The sequence below is a fragment of the Ammospiza caudacuta genome, chromosome Z (genome assembly GCF_027887145.1).
Source record: "Ammospiza caudacuta isolate bAmmCau1 chromosome Z, bAmmCau1.pri, whole genome shotgun sequence".
Lineage (NCBI taxonomy): Eukaryota > Metazoa > Chordata > Aves > Passeriformes > Passerellidae > Ammospiza > Ammospiza caudacuta.
Window position 1 is genome coordinate 25,504,803 of NC_080632.1, and position 17,398 is coordinate 25,522,200.

The 17,398-nt window shown below is 33.3% G+C and overlaps 1 protein-coding gene across 1 annotated transcript in view; it reads left to right on the forward strand.

Moving 5' to 3' along the window:
• ADAMTS19 (ADAM metallopeptidase with thrombospondin type 1 motif 19) overlaps window positions 1-17,398 on the forward strand; it is a 134,732-nt gene that overhangs the window by 68,244 nt on the left and 49,090 nt on the right. The window contains exons 8-10 of the mRNA XM_058823968.1: window positions 642-747; window positions 11,667-11,807; window positions 12,391-12,541. Of these exons, the coding sequence (XP_058679951.1) occupies window positions 642-747; window positions 11,667-11,807; window positions 12,391-12,541 (398 nt within the window). The remainder of the gene's footprint in view (window positions 1-641; window positions 748-11,666; window positions 11,808-12,390; window positions 12,542-17,398) is intronic.

Sequence of the window (17,398 nt, forward strand, 5' to 3'; positions counted from 1 at the left end):
TTTCATGTTCCTCAAGCTTTTACAGTTACAGACACTCTACTTTTAAGAAGCTGAGCTTGAACTCAAACCCCTACCATTAAGGCTTCAATGCGTTTTTTGAAAACTAAGGTATTATGTAGTAAAGGCATTATAGCTTCTACACTTAATATGTTTGACAGGCTGCAGTCTCCTATGAACTCTTCTGGGACATCTGACTCTTCTAAATGTTTTTAAAACCACTAACATGCTGAATGCTTTATGAATAATTAGTAGTGATAAATGTAGAGGGACAACTCTGTGCACTTGATTCTTCTGTCAAAGGAAATACTTGTTCAAACTTGTGTCCTATTGCTGTAGACATTTATTTTCCTTTACAGCCTTATTGACATTCATACACATGTTCTATCATATCTCATTAAGGTACCAAGCAATGCTTTTAAAGGATGCATTTTCTGTACATTGCAGTCCATGTAATCATTACTGTGAGGTAATATTACCACTGGCTGCAAACTGAGTAAGTAAACCTTTGTCAGGTACCTGTTTATATACTTGGATGGTTCTGACCACAACAAGGTTTCAGTCTTGTTTGGGTCTAATTAAGCTGTAATATATAAAATTAGTAATAAAACAAAATAATTGACTGTGGTGGTTGTGTTTCCTAGGTATAGCATACCTGAGTGGAATGTGCAGTGAAAAACGAAAATGTATTATTGCAGAGGACAATGGTCTGAATCTGGCTTTTACAATTGCCCATGAAATGGGTCACAAGTAAGTATGTGGATGTTAAAGCCTTTTATTCACTTGCATGTAATATTACTGCGATTTGACTAATTTGATTGTGTACTTCAGTTTTTCCTTTCTTTCTCTGAGGGGATTTAAATGAAAAATTCAGAAAATAGTGTTTCTGTTAATAATAATATTAATAATATGTATCAATATATAGTATGTAGCTTAACAAATTTTTTATGACTTGAAGTAATACAAAAATCTTTATAGCTACAAAATAAATAAATTAACTGGAAAGACTGCTATTGTCTGGGGAAAATCAGGTGCCCCAAGATGTTTGTTCTATGCTGACTGTGGTATTGTGTAACAGGTCCAACTCTAACAATTGTTGCCAGCAAGCATTTTAATGAGATCATAAGTTGGAAGAGCCCTTATTTAATTTGGCTTTCTCAGGATAGATCCTGTTATAGTGTAGAACAGTCATTGGTCATTGCAACATTAATGTTTTTCATCTTAGAAGAAGAAAAGGATGGCAAAATGAAGATGAAGTTAGCTGTCCTTCACAGCTGGGCTGGATGCTTTTACTCATTCAGTGTCAAATATTTTAGCCCAAAATGAAAAATTAATATTTTGCAATAATAAAATCTGTTAATAATATTTCAACTTCATTCTTGCCTTCATTACTTGAAAAAAAAAAAGGAAATAGAAAATATCTTAATTTAAACTGAAATAAAAAGGGAGTATGTATTACTCTATCATTTTTTATGCAGTGTCTCTGCCAGGTATTTGTGTATTTGTATTATAATATCAGTTTCAGAGTGACAACAGAGAGGGATGTTTTGCTAGGTGTGTGGTTAGGTATCTTAGGACAAATACTTTGAATTGAAAGTGACTTGGTTTAAATTTGGTCAAGCTTCCTGAGAATGGAGATCCTAACATCTAATGTTGAAAAATGAAGTTAATTATAAGAAAAAACTGGAAATTAAAATATTTTTATTGATTTTTTTTTCTGGATGCAAAATAAGCAAATACAGAGCAATTATTTAAAGATTGACAGAAGTATAAGTTGCTGCCTGAAATTGATATTTTATGTTTCTTTCTTTTTTTTTTTGTATTTTCATAACTGCAGAAAAAAAATCTCCTGGTTAATATAAGCCAGCCTGCTTGCATGATAGTTGTGATAAGGAAAGGCCTAAAAAGAAATATGTATTCATGTTTTGTAGCTAAACATCATTCTATTTCTATTTTTTGCTGTAGTGTTTGCTGGTATTGGAAGAGGGAATGGGTAGAAGAAGATTTATTTTCTGTAAACTTATTCTGATGGCAGTAAACCAAAAATAAGGGGAATGAAACAATCACTGAATATGATCTGCAGATAAGTTCACTGGTAGAGTAAATTAGATAGTTGTTTACTGCAAGTGTGATAATAACAGATATACTGCTTTATGACCAACACAGTAAAAGTGTTTTTAGAGTATAAAAGCCTCTGCTGAAAAATTACTGTATTTGAAAAAAGAGACATCTCAATCAACAAAGAGTACAACATCATATGCTCTCTGAAAAATGGTGATAGGTAATGTTCTTGCAAAGTTACGGGTGGTGTGTTAGTTGTGCAATAGCAAATTTCTGAATGTGGGATATGGATCTTAAGAAGTTTATATGCTTACATACTGGTAAGGTTTTTGTCTTGCAGAAGACAGTCAAACCTATCTTTGACTTCCTAAGGTCTTCTAGATGGCAGTCCATACATAAAACAAGGTAGACAGAAAAGCTCACTGTTGCTGCTAGCAGTTCTTCCAAGACTGCAGCACAGGTCAGACTCTATAACCTATCTTACATTTTTTTGTGAACTTGGAATATCTTCATGGATTTGCATTGCAGTTGGACTGTGAAACAAGGAATTTACACAGTCTTCCTACAGGAACATAAAACTTATATTGCTGATATATAAATCCCAGGGAAAAAAAAATGTTACAAGGCTACATATGAAATTCTAGAGCTTTCAAATCCTTTCATACTAATTCAAATGAATGTGGAAAAACAAATCATGCTGGTATCCCAGCCATCATATTCTCACTGGTAATGATAGTAATGGCATTTGGGTGTTTTTGGAGATATCCTCACAATTCTTTGTGGGTGATGTAATAGGTATTTTTAGAAAGTGGAAATGAAGAATAAATAAAATCTTGTGTTAATATAAAAGACAGGATGTTGATTGAACCAGACATTTCTTCAAGAAGTCCAAACTAATGAAGGTTTCTAACAGACCACACAGTGTATAGAAAAGGAAAAAAAAAAAAAAAGAAAAGAAAAGAAAAGAAAAGAAAAGAAAAGAAAAGAAAAGAAAAGAAAAGAAAAGAAAAGAAAAGAAAAGAAAAGAAAAGAAAAGAAAAGAAAAGAAAAGAAAAGAAAAGAAAAGAAAAGAAAAGAAAAGAAAAGAAAAGAAAAGAAAAGAAAAGAAAAGAAAAGAAAAGAAAAGAAAAAAAAGAGAAAAAAAAAGAGCACCCCCCAGTGCCAAAGATGAAGAGGTGTAGAGGAGAGATTCCTGCTTCATGATGAATTCAGAGTCCTTAGCTGTCACAATCTGAAACACAGCAGTCTTGCACCAAGGAGTGTAGGGTGACATTTTAGAGAGATTTGTTTTTTTCTGCATGGGTGTCTCTGTCTGCCGGCCAGGCCCTGGCAATTGCAATGAAGATGCTAGAAGTAGTTGAAGCTTTGTGAAGAGACAATATAAAAATGTTTGAAGACAAACATTTGAATGTAGATCCTATTGGAAGGGACTTGAGCAGCTTCAAATATATCTAGAGTATCTCTTACAGAGATTTGTCTTGCTTGTTCTTAACTGCCTCAGAAGCAGAGATTAAATGCTCACCATACAGACTAGTCATAAATGGTTCCTACAATACATCATCTTTTCTAGAAAATTTTCACTAACTTTTTCTGAATCTTGAGGTCATTTAACTACTACCTTGGCTTTTTTGTGTGTAATATCTTTAGCCATTCTAGTTGCTCTTGTGAAGACTCTAGTTCAGCAATGTAGAACCAAAAGCTTTCTCAAAGACTTTGCTTCTTGAAGGATAAAGGAGAAACAATTTTTTTCTGTTGTGTACAACAGATATTCTTGCTCATAAATTATTGTACAAATAGATTCAAAACTTAAGCAATATAGATACTGTTGATTTTCATGTTCTGAGAGCATATACAAAGACATTACCAGTTGTCATTGTATTGATGAATATAAAGTTCTAATGCGTTCCTTTCACTGAAGAAATTTTTCCTGATATCCAACCTGAACGTCCCCTGGCACAGCTTGAGGCCATGTCCTCTTGTCCTGTAGCCAGTTGTATGGAAGAAGACGCCCTTATATTAAATACATTCTGATACATGGATGTTTATTAAGCGTTGTGTTGTTGATTTATTTTTGTTTTTCCAATTCTCAATGAAATACAATGGCAGACTAAACCTTACTTTGCAATGTGAAATGTTTTTGTTCTAGCCTTGTGTATCTGGATGTAGAGATTTTAATGACATTGAGAAATTATGTAAGTCAACAGTTGATTTTTGAATTGTGTGTAATTGGTCATTTTAAATTGTATCACATTAATGGACTTGGTTTTATTAAACATATTCTAATTTTTAAAATAAATTTACTAAGCAATTAGGTAATTAAATAATGAAGTCACATTACAAAGTAAAAACTAATAACAGTTAATTAAACTACATTGTGTGGAGGACAGAGATAAGAGTGACAATTGCTGGTGTTGAGGTTAACAAGCTACATGTGATTTTACTTGAATGATGGCCCTCTAAGGGCTAGGATTCCTTTTGAAGGATGGAGAAATACAGAACGGATGTAAATTTCTGCATCTCAAAAAATGTTAATTTACAATTATTAAGTGCTCTAAGTGTAGTTTAGAAGTTGTTTTAGCCACTTAAAAGAGAAACTGGTGTAATTCTTCAGAATTAATTTTATACCTCTGCATTCTTTTTCTGACAAGCATTTTTGGAATATGAGAGGTAACTGTTACTAAAATTCAGGATATTCTGCCACATATTTTTTAGTGATGAACAGGGAGTCTGTGGAATTTCTGAATCACCTATTTAGTAGTTAATAAGCAGAAAGCATATATTCTTCGTGAATATATTAAAAAGTTGTATGAAATCCTCACTCAGTTTATCAAGGGTCCCACAGTGTCGGTGGAGACGGTGCTGGTAAGCTGTACCCAAATAATCTTGCTTCCGTCTCTCTCCCATACAACACCATGGGCTATTAGGGTATTGGATAGAATACCCAGGGAAAATCTTGTCATTGTGGCTTTATTCCAACTGCAAAGTCTTTAATTTCCCTCTAGTTGTTTCTTTCTTAATTTTTTTCTGTTCTTTTTGGCTAATGGTCTAACGCTGGGTTTTCCAGACCAAGATACAGAGATAAGGATATTAATTTATCTGTGGGTACTATCAGAGATGTTGAACTTTGACTGTTTTGGCTGGTTTTCGTCATCACTGAGTTTTCTGTTCAAATCAAAGTCAATTTAAGTGTAGAGACAGGAGCCTAACTTTGAGTAAAATAGTTTGAAAAGTACAGCTACTGTTTGAAAAATTGAGCTTTGTAGTGATTTTTAAAATACATGCACAACAGTTATAGGCAATCATCTTTCCCATACACGTATTTGTGTCATAACAGATTTACACAGAAATTGTTATAATTCCCTTCTTTTTGTGCATAGCTGCATACAATGTGGACATGCCTGGAGAAGAGGAGGCTCTGGGGGAAGCCCATGGCACCTTTCAGACCTAAAGGAGACCTGCAGTAGAGCCTGGAGAGCCTTTTACAAAGGCACATGGTGGCAGGACAAGGGGGAATGGCTTTAAACTGAATGAGAGTAGGTTTGGATTTGATATTAGGATTTTTTGCTGTGAGGGTGGTGAGGCATTGAACAGGTTGTCCATAGTGGTTGTGCACTCCCCATGTTGAGTTGATCAATACCAGGCAGGGTGGAATTTTGACCACAACCTGGTCTAGTGGAAGTTGCCCTGTCTGTGGCAGTGGGTTTGGAACTAGATGATCTTAAATGTCCCTTCCAACCCAAACCATTACATGATTCTATGGTTCTCTTATTTTCATCTTATTTTTGTATTTTTTACTGTCTGTGAAATTTTATATCCTCCTTGTTTAAAAATTGGAAACTTTATAGGGATATTTATCTATAAAGCATAGTACTTGTTTAATAAGAATCTACTTTTTTAAAATTACTCTTAAAAAGAAGGATAATGTGCTTTCCTTTTTCCTTGAAACTTATTTAGTTGATAAAAATTAACAGGAGACTTTATCTTTGTATTGCATTTCAGCATTACATATTCTCTATTTCAAACATAATTTGTACAAAACCACCCTAATAGTTTCATCACTTTTTTTTTCCTGATAGGTCAGGAAAAGTATCCATAAGATAACTATTCTAAACTCTTGCAGTTAAACTAACACTGCACTGAATGGTCTTGAAAGGATTTTCTTTTCTTTTTTTTAAACTACTTTAATGAAGTTAGAAGTATATATATATTAGATGTTCAACTATGCAAGTCCTTGAGATTATCTTACATTCATTTTCATGCTTTAGTGGGTAAGTTCTTTAAAAATTGATAGTCTCTTTTTTGCCTGCATCCACATCAAAGTCGACATCTTTGTTCCACAGTCATATACTTTTGCTGACTTAAATCAGCTTAGGATCTTACTGGGCACATGGGTGTATATTTCCAAACTTCAGTGGCCTGAAAATTGTACAATAAAACACATTTAAGATTACAGATGACAGAAAATAATGAAGTCTGTTAACATACTTCACATTTATGTTTACTTGTACTCAAAATGTTTCTGGTATTAAAACCATGAAAAAAATTAGTTTTGTTGGTCCAGTTCTAATCACGTTCATGCATCACATCCCTGCAACACCAGGCAGAAATAAAGCATCTCTAACCTTTTGCTAATAGCAAGACAGTTGAAGAAACAGCTCAGGAAGAAATGAAGCACAGAGACAGGGAAGAAGCACTGCATCAGTATTTTAGTAACATGAAAAGATATGATTTTTTTACATGAAATTAAGATTATTCAACTCTCTGTCTAGCAAGGTGTTAAGGGTTGTCTTTCTGCCAGGCTATACTGTTCCTGGATGGATTTATCTTAAATTTTCCTTAGGATAACATTTGTAAAAGAAACAATTAGTAACTGAAAAACATCCTACAGGATGCAAAAGCTTAATTGATAGTCTGATACATTTAAAATACATGTGAAAAAATTGGCAAAAGATCATAACAATGTCAATGTATTTGTTAATACAAAACCTGTTTTTTTATAGCTGTTCACTGATTTTGTGATAGCTCAACAATGTGGCCTGGGTGTCATATTTACCAAAGCCAATACTTCTTTGGTATTATATAATTTCTGTAAAGAAACCTTCCGGAAGAGCAATGTATATTTTAATGTTATGATGCTAAATATACCTGTCACAGCAAACCTTTAAATTATTTGTATACTTCAGTCAAAGGACTGTGGCTCAGTAGTTTGTCTAGATCCAGCAGCAGGAAGCATGGTGGTGGAAGTACTGGAGTTAGAGAAGAAAGCTGTTCTGCAAAAGCTGCCAAGTCAGCTAGACAGCAGCATCCAGCATATGTAAAAATCCCTATACTAATGTGCGTGTTTTACTTTTACCCAGTTGTTTTAAGACTGAAAATGCAATCTGAATTTCCAGCATTGTGGAGAATGAGCAATGATTTACAAAAGGGAAATAACAGTTGCATAGAGTTATTTATTTTTACTTTTTCTGATCATATAATTTTTAACAAGAAGATGTAGATTTCCTTGTTTTGTAGATTTTCCTTTGAATATAAATTCTTTCCAAAAGAAATCATGTTTTACCTTTTACCATCATAATTTTTCTGTCGCTGGTCAACCGCCTTTCACTTTTAGCTAAATAATTAATTTACTGGTTGAAAGATTTCTTACTCCATTTATTCAATCATCTGAGAAGCCCTCATTTGTTTTAAAGGACATATAAAAATCATACAGCACTTAATACTTCACTAACTAGGACATAAAAATAACCAACAAGCCAACATATAACAGCTTATAAAATCCTTCTACTAGTCTGGTCTTTTTTATATATATTTCTCTATAAAGATAGCAGTGTGATAAATCATTTTGTTGAAAAAGTGCAATAAAAGTACTAAGAAGGTAGTGTAGCTGCTGTCTTTCTGTCTGTGATAATCACATAAGGGGTATTATATTCACTTATTAAATACGTCCTCATGATACTGCAGAATTGGAGATCAGACAAACTCGTGTGAAAATCATTGTGCTATAAAACTGCATATAAGCTGTTAAGCCTTGTAAATTTTGGGTCCATAGTTTAAAACGTTTCCATCATTCTACTGTACTATTGCACAAAATGATTTAAAAAAAAGCAATAGAAATAATAAGGACTACTTCATTATTAATAATACTTTTAAAAGTTATTTTTATTTTTAAGGTAAAGAATTTATTATATTAGTGATTTATTTCACCAAATATAAAATTATCTAGGACAATGGTTGCAGAGAATTTACAAATACTGTATAGTAATCACTTATACCGATATGAATTTTAAACAAATCAAATGGAATGTGATCCCATCATACATCACAGGTATAAACTGTCAACTGCATTTAGAGATTTATTTTCTCCTTCACAAGGGGAAAGTTTTCTAGTAATTTTCAGTCTTTCCTGAGCTCATACTAGTAGTATTATACTTGATCTGCAGTTCACACTCATCATTCTTTTGTTCTATATATCACTTGGAATAAATAGGTCCTTTATTTGGGAATCTATTTATCATATTGCACATTCTATTTATTGTACTGAACACCACTGGTTCCTTGATCCAGCACTTGCTCTTGCACTTTTCTTAATCTACCTCTTATTCGTAATCTGTCTCACTGTTAATGACTCTGAAAATCTGAGCTTTAGTTGATCTCTTTATTTTTTTTTAATTTCTCAGTTTTTGTTTACAGATAAGCTTAAAGTAATTCTCCACATCTATCTGAACTAACCCAATTAATTGCTCATATAATAATTTTTTTATACTATTTAATCTTTGTCCCTTCTCTGCCTGTTTCTGGTTTAACAACATCATTCTTGTTCAGATGCGCTATTTGCATTTTAAGTGTGATAGAGTGGTGACAACAATCATCTACCATTTGCAAAGCACAAACAAAATAATGAATAAATAATAAAAAGCTTTTATCTGGAAGCATGTGGGGTCACTGAGCAAATGCATATTGTCATGAAAGTAGCACACGTCAAAGAATTTTGATGTCCTGTGGTGAGAAGTAATTTAAAATAGCAGTGCAGACTGTAATTATTTCAAGGTGTGTGCATAACCTTATGTAGCGTATTTAAATATAGAATAATGTCTGAGGATCCTCTTTTGAGGCTTAAAAGAGCTTTGATTTTGTAATACTCCACTATAATTAGGTGAAGTAAAATAGTACTACTTGGTGCTTGTTCAGTACGTTGACACTGGAATGCATTTTGAATGCAAGAATATAAGCTGTTCTCTAAAGTGACAGGAGAGATGCTATTGCCTTTTTTATTCCAGCTGTACACGTATAATTGCAGCCGTAGTTAATTGTAAAAGAATTGCCTTTTTACTGAAATATTGAGCTAATATTTTTCTTCTACTTTCAGTGGCCTGAGTTATTAATTCTAAATACACAGAATTTAGTGATGTTGTTTCTTTGTATTATTTCTACTTGCATGTTAAAGATTTAGCAAAAATGATTCCACTTTTATACATGGTATCGCATAGAAACTCCATTAAAAAAGTTTTAGAGGATTTTTAGATAAAAACTTTTTTTTCAGTCGACTTGCATTATCTGTTAGTGGAGTTTATTGGACTAAGTCTGTTTGTTTTAAAATACAATGTTTTCCTGGGAATTCTTGTGCTAATATAATTCATAAAATGCTTCTGTGATAGTAGATTGGAAAAAGGGGGGTGCGCTTATATATTTTTGTAATGGTGGCTTGTGTTTTTTGAAATAATCAAGATAATGGCTCAGCTCAGCACAAATTTCTTTGGCTGACTATACAGAATATTTTGTGACAAAGTCAAGCTTCAAGAATTGTTTTTCGGAGTGAAGGGAATTAATCATAATTAGATATTACAAGGATTTTGTAATTTTCACCTTAAAAGTATTTTAAATAGCATATAAATGTGTTAATTCCACTCTGCATAAATTGGAGCCATGAATTTTATAATACATTTGGTCAAGATTTTGTGTTGTAAATGTTTTAGTTAAAATCCTACAGTGTATATGATGCTGACAAATGAGTATTTTTAAATTACTACTTTTGCATTAAGGAAGCATAAAACTCAAAGAGCTATGAGCAAAATTTTTTCTTATGTAGTCCACTAGGTTACATATCCCCAGCTTTCCTGTGTCGTCCTGCACAGTTCCAATGGGTGTAAATAATTCTGGAGATAGACACGTCTCGAATTCTGCATGTGAGGCATGCAGTAAGAATGTAAGGCAAGTGCAGAGGCACTTCTGTATAGTTGTTTTGTGCCATTCAGGCAGCTCAGGAAAAGACAGAGGCTAAGATCAGAGTTAGACACATTTGCTTGCCTCAGTTCTGTTATATGGTTTAGAGGCAGCAAAATTATCTAATTTTTGCAGAAAGCACTGTTCCAGTACTTCAGAGTGTGGGATGTACACATCAGTGTAAGAGATAGAGCACTTCTATAGGCAAGGTAAAGTCCTGCATGATATTTCCATTAATTTCATTAGTAAACAAAAGGTAAAGCAAATTGCAAATTTATGTATGGTTTGAGTCATGAATGGATTTTGGTATAGAGTGGAGAACAAAAGTGTAGGGAGACAGGTCTTTTTTGCCATTTGCTGCTGCGGGGTGGTGAAATAAGGAGAACCACAATGTACTCCAGTTTGTGTAGACACAGAAAACTTACTCTGTCTTTGCAGTCTGTAAGTGAAAGAACCAATACAAGGCATAGAGTTTTATTAAACCTGAAGCTTTGCTTTTCTGCAGGGAATAGTAATGCTGCAAAATTCCAGCACTATTTTAAATCCAGTACTCTGGAGAGTAGTCTCACACCCTTTTGTAAATCTCCAAAGACAGTTGAGTGTATTTATTTCTTGTAATATTAGTCAAGCATGATCCACTTAGCTAATTCTGAAAATCTTAGTTTTATTTAGGTGCCTCTTCTTCCTCTCTGTTTGCTAATTCTGAATGAGAATGATAGTGAGTCTTCAGTTAAAACAGGAGTTTCAAGCAGATATTCAGTGGAATTTTTCATTGCAGTGCATTGAATGTTAGAACTCTCTGGGATGTGTAAGGATGCTAAGTCTTTATAATCAAAATCAATTTAATTTCTTCATCAGTGTTATTGTTAACAAGAGATTGAAAAATCATTTAGGTGTTTTTTTCTTTAGACACAATAATTGCCCATCAAAGTAGTGATCATTTTAGTATTCCATAAAATTTCAACCAATCTGTTCCATATAGATTGAAGGTAGAATCACTGCCAAAATATTCACTGATCTTAAAAAATAAGAATATGTTGCCCATTTAAAAGACAAATAGTATTCATTAAATTTGCAACTGTGCAGTTCTGAAAATTCAAGAAGTTGTCCAAAATATGTATTGAACTGATTAGAATGCAATATTTCTCATCAAATAAATGCAGCTCCACTTCCATCTTTAATTATAAAATAGTCATCTACACATGATTACATGCACTTCTATGAAAGATACCATGAAAAAAATAATCAAAAGTGGTTTCCTACATGTAATATATATGAGCTATTTTCAGCCCTTTGCAAGAGTTTTAACTTGTAATGAAAAAAAAGTAATGAAAACAACCTGTTACTTTGTTTCACTTTGTTTTATTTTTAATAACTTCAAAATTCAGCATGGGGATAAACCACGACAATGACCACCCATCCTGTGCAGATGGTGTCCATATCATGTCTGGAGAATGGATTAAAGGACAGAATCTTGGGGATGTTTCATGGTCTCAGTGCAGCAGAGAAGATCTGGAAAGATTTCTCAGGTATATAATTCAAGAAAAGAACTCTTGCTGTATGTCGTTTAGAAATAGATGCAATAAATATACTGAAATTATAAGTTTTCAATTTTTTTTTACTCCTCTGGGAGATTTGTTTTACAAAATCTGTCAAAATATTTAAAATTATCACAATCTAATATTAGATTTATTAATATCGGTTTTCAGCAATGGCATGGATTTTTATACTTTCAGGGGTATGATTATAATTTTATATACTTACATAAAAATTTTTTATGTGTCACTGTGTTTACTATATGTTAATATGCTGTGTACTGAAATGTTTGGCCACCAAAACCTTTACCCATTTAGTAAGTTTTATGCTAAAATGTTGTCCAGCACTTTTCTGAAATGTTGATCATTTATATTGTCTTTCTGCAAATGTAGAATAACGGAACAGATTAACTTATAACAAGCAGGCCGTGTAATTTTAAACACGAGCAGTAGTCCAGTGCTGATGAATAAGAAAATTATAATTGTCCATGTATTTTGAATGTTGTATGCAAGTTTAAGTTGGCATGGCAATCAGACCCTTGGATTTCTCAGCGTATGAATCTCTGCATATCACCAGGTCAAAGGCCAGTAACTGTCTGGTACAGACGAATCCACAGAGCCTCAATTCTGTGATTATTCCCTCTAAGCTCCCAGGAATGACGTACACTGCAGATGAGCAGTGTCAGATTCTTTTTGGACCAACTGCTTCCTTTTGCCAAGAAATGCAGGTAAGGCTGTGTCTGCACTTCAGAAAATGCATCTACTATCTAATATTTGTGTGAGAGTAGCTTTTGTGCATGTGTTTGTTGGAAAAAGAATATGATATCTTTGAAGTTAGAATTTTACACTTCCTTTCCAAAAATTATTATGCACATGTTCATTGGTTTATCATTGGTAAGTCTTGCTTTAGGTTTCTGAATATCTTGAAGCGTGTTTTACTGATACTTCCCTTGTACATTAGAAACATAAGATGTCGTAGTGTTAAGACACCTTGTTGCAGCAAGTGGGATATTTGCAATTTATTATTTAGATTCCCTTTTATTATGGCTTGGGTACTAGACATCCATTTCTGACCTTCAGAAGATTATGCTGTGCCTGTGCAAACTGGGAGCAGTAGCAGTGATGTTAACTGAGCTCTCTGCACCTCTGAGCCCAGGCAGAGCTGTACAGTGCCATGACAAGAGGAGTTCCAGTACGTAAGTCAGTTTGCTGACCTTGCTTCATGCCGGTGTGAAGCAGTGTCACTATATTAGCCTTAAAAAGACAGGTTAGCAAAATTGAACAGGTCTTCATAATTTTATGAGCTTCATCTGATTGAAGAAGCAGTTTAAGAATGATTTTTACAGAGAAAAGTCAACCTTTTTTAGCATCAACAGGAGAGACTAAACATATTTGATGCCCTTAAGACACTGGCCAATGCAAGATGGGAAGACGATATACAAATATGTAAAGAGCATGGAGTATGGATTGATAAAGCAAACACTAGAGGAACTGTGAAATAAAATTTCATAAGGATTCAGTGGGCAGGTATCCTGAAAAGGTTAGGAGTACTGAACAGGAAAACATAATTCCTTTCTCCTTTAGTTCTTCAGTTCTCTTCCCATTTTCAGTTTAGACATAGTACTGTTTTTTCAGAGACTTTCACTTAAACTAATCTTTATCTAAAAGATTCTCAAAGGAAACATTGCAGTGCATGTACTTCTAAGGCATGCTGAGAGTGGTATAGTTGAAGAGAAAAGGAAAAAACAGTCATAGTTTAATGGACTTTTTTCTAGCTGTCTTATTGAAAACATTTTCCCTCTGGATATGAGCAGTAAATCTCAATGTCACAATTCTACAGATATTCTTCATTACTTCCAAGTGCTTTTTTATGAATTTCAACCTGTGTCTGGTTTTTCAGTAAGTTGCTTTCAATGGAAGGATGTAATTTCTGGTTTTCATTCTCTAGAAGCCTATTTTGAACAAGGAAATGGTAATGTCTTTAGTATTTCTTGTGGATCTTCTTTAACAGTTAAAGATTCTCAAAAGTAATTGAAGAAAGAGAGAAACGTCAAGATTTTCTGTTGGATAACAGAAATCTTTATATGCTTTTCATTTGTCTGGATAAATTCCCTTCCTGTTACCTTTATGTTTTGTTCTTATTCATATATTTAAATTCAGATAGTCAAGTTGTCCTATGCCTCTTTTGTTTGTTGTAGATTCAGTAAATATTTGCCCTTCAATATCATAACTCTGAGGCTTCTTTGGTTTACATTATTATTTTAGAAATATTAGGAAATTAAATTTAGTGTATATATTACCAGGGTAGAGTTCAGCTGTTTGCACGGAGATGATTTAAGTTCTAGGTGCTCATAGCTAACTGTCCATTTCTAGTCACCTTCAGTCATATTCCCCTCTTCTGACATTCTGCATGTAAGATGCCTTTCAGCTAAAAAAATTATTTTCAGCTAAGTAAATATGTCTGCTTTTTCCTTCTTATGGGATCGTTGCTTTATATTTATATTAAATATTTATATTTATAGTAAAATCAACAGAAGTTTCTGACAATTTTACTGTAATATTAAATATTAGTATTACTATACTATTTAATATTATTAAATATTTGTATAAAATGAAACACTGTAATTTATATCCAAGTATAATCCAAGTTTGCTGTGAAGAAAGAATATAGTAAGACAATACAAAAGGCCTATGTTTTTTCAACTATGCTTTTTCCTGATAAACTGCAATTTAATTTTAGCTCTCATCATAAAACCAAATGTGTTTGTTACCTGATGACCTTATGGTCTTAACAGTTAGAAAAGGAGCTCAGTATCATCTGTGGAGAAGACAGGAATGGGAAGAATCTTCTGCAGTTTTCCCAAAATCTTCTACAAAACTGGTAACCCTAAACTGAAAATTGTATATTGAAATATTGAACCAAGAAATTACTGTAATGAATTTTTAAGAACCTTGGATCTATTAGAAATGAATAAGTGACACTAAGGACCAAATTGAGAAAACATGGTGAGAGTAGAAAAGAATTTTTCCAAAGCTTCCTTCCCGACCTCGGTAAAGTCACCTTGTTGGTTTTCTTCTGTATTCTTCTATCTAAGCAAAATTTACACTCCTAACTTCCTCCCAACAACAACAAAAAAAAAAGTCCAAGAAACTTGATGTTTCTAGACATGAAGAGCTACTGCAGAAAGCTTAGGCACTATATTCAAATCTTCTTCTTTTGTTCCCTACTGTGGGTCTTAAATTTATCTCTTCCGTTAGGGAAGTTTACTGCTGCTCCAGTTAGACACAGAATTTCTAAATAATAGAAATAACATTTCTGTGGTGAAGGGGAAACTCAGAGCAATGGATAGAGTACAGCCCAGAGGATAAGAAAGTTGTCCTTCTTCTACATGGTTTTTTCATATGTGTGAAAAGAAAAAAAAAGTTACCACTGGAATTTAGGTAGAAGCAGACCATTTAAACTTTCCAGAAATCTTTCATGAGTTCTAGCACATGGACTGTGCAACATCAACATCAACATCAACATCATCTATTGGTGAAGCACAGTTACTTGGTTGCTAATTTTGTCTTCTTCAGAAATAAAAGCATGTTAGATATAAGTAACAAATATGTTGAGTCTAACCTTGCAATATTAATTACATTTTACTTAATATGAAGATGACTCAAATTTCATTGTGTTGACTGTACAAATTATTGTGGCTGCCATTGGAGAAATCAATATTTAGAATATCTTTTTACGTTGAATGCAGTATTTCATTACATATTACATAAGAACTGTATTAATTTATTACAAGAATTATTTAATTATGCATAGGTAATCACTGAATATTCCATGATATCCAGACTACTTCCTTTAATCTCTGTATAGTCTGTCCTACTCTGCCAGTAACTGGAAGTTTATTATGGTTATAGTTGTTGTCCACAAGCCAGGAAATGAGAGAAACACACTCCTCTAAGGTTCATTTAAATGTCAGTAAATCCAACAATTTATAGCCCAGGATTTTTTGGGCATGTTCTACTTGCTGAACAGTTCATGCACTTCAGTAAAACCGTGTAAAAGATAAATTATGAACTGTGTCACAATCTTGAGTTTTTTGAGGCTGGAAGATTATTTAATGAACAGAGTCCCATACAGTCTTCTACATTAAGAAACATATAACAGCTATTTAACTAAGAAAACAATTGAGTAATGATGAAAAATAATCTTTATTCTACAAATATCAGTGGTACAATCAATAGTGCATTTCTGCTGAGGTACAATTTTCTACAGTAGTTATTACTAAGTAGTACTTTAGGACTGCACTTGACAGTTGCATTACATGGCAACCTCTGAGAGATGCTGCTGGTGCCAGTGATGTTCCCTTGCTATCAAGAATTCTTCTTTATTATTTAATTTAATTAATGAAACAAAGAACTGAAGGAGCTACTCAGTCCTACTCCTGCATTTTCCTAAGTGAGGCCCTCCTACTCCCGTTTCATAAATGGTGACTTTATTTTTTCCTTTTCATTTTCATTTCAAAGACATTTTTTTTTTATGTCCTACGTAAAATTTTTAGACCCTAGAAAAGAATGAGTGGATCTTCAGGTTCAAGATTTATACTGTGTCTCCATGCTTACCTTGTAAGGGAGCCAAGTTTGCTTTTATGCCCATGATGTCTCATGCAAGAATCAATTAGATCCTAACATTGTTTCACGTAACGGATAGTGAGATCATGGTCCAGAAGTAGTTCTTGATGATTAAACAGGATTGTAAAACTTGACAATTTAATGCAATTGTTGAACTATTAAATACTGGCTTTTAAGATTAAAGTCCAGGATGTGAATGCTATGTGGTCAGTTCCAGTAAAACAGTTCTTGTCATAACACAGCTGTGATCTTTGCAAAGAAGTAGGAGACTGGTTATATTTCATGGGGATTTTTAAGGCATTTCAGGGAAAGATCACATGAAAAGTAGAAAAGTAATGGAAACACTATAGTCATGGTGAAATATCTGTCCTCATCTCAACCACCACATTTTAAACAGTCTTGCCTTTCACAAATACTGTTCTAAAATTCCCTTTTTGTCTCTGGTCATTCCTTTCAACTGAAATTTCTTTCCATATGCTTACATGATTGGAAATGTATTCTTCTGATTCACATAGACCTGCCTTACTAATTTAATTAAATAGACAGAAACAGACACAAAACCTCCACAAAACTCCAAAACTGGAGGGACCTCTGTAATGCATTGTGGCTTCCATGTTCTGTTTTACAAGATTTTGCTGTTAATAACTCATGACGAACACATTCTTTCAAAAGAAAAAAAAAATCTTTTGTGTGTGCTTGGCAATATTTTGTTTTCCAGTGTACACACAAAAAAATATTTTACAGATTGTGAATAGGCTAATGTCACAATTATAAGTTTTAAATCTCCAATGTCTGTTCTTTCCCTTGGCTCATCTAGAAAGCTGTGATGGCTGTTAAACAATACTTATCATAGATAACTGGTAAACCTTTGTTAATATTACCTTAGCTATCTGTATTTTGCCTGAAGAAAGTTTCTTTTAAGAGGAGTAAAATCCTAGTGTAGAAGTCTGTGCCTTGAT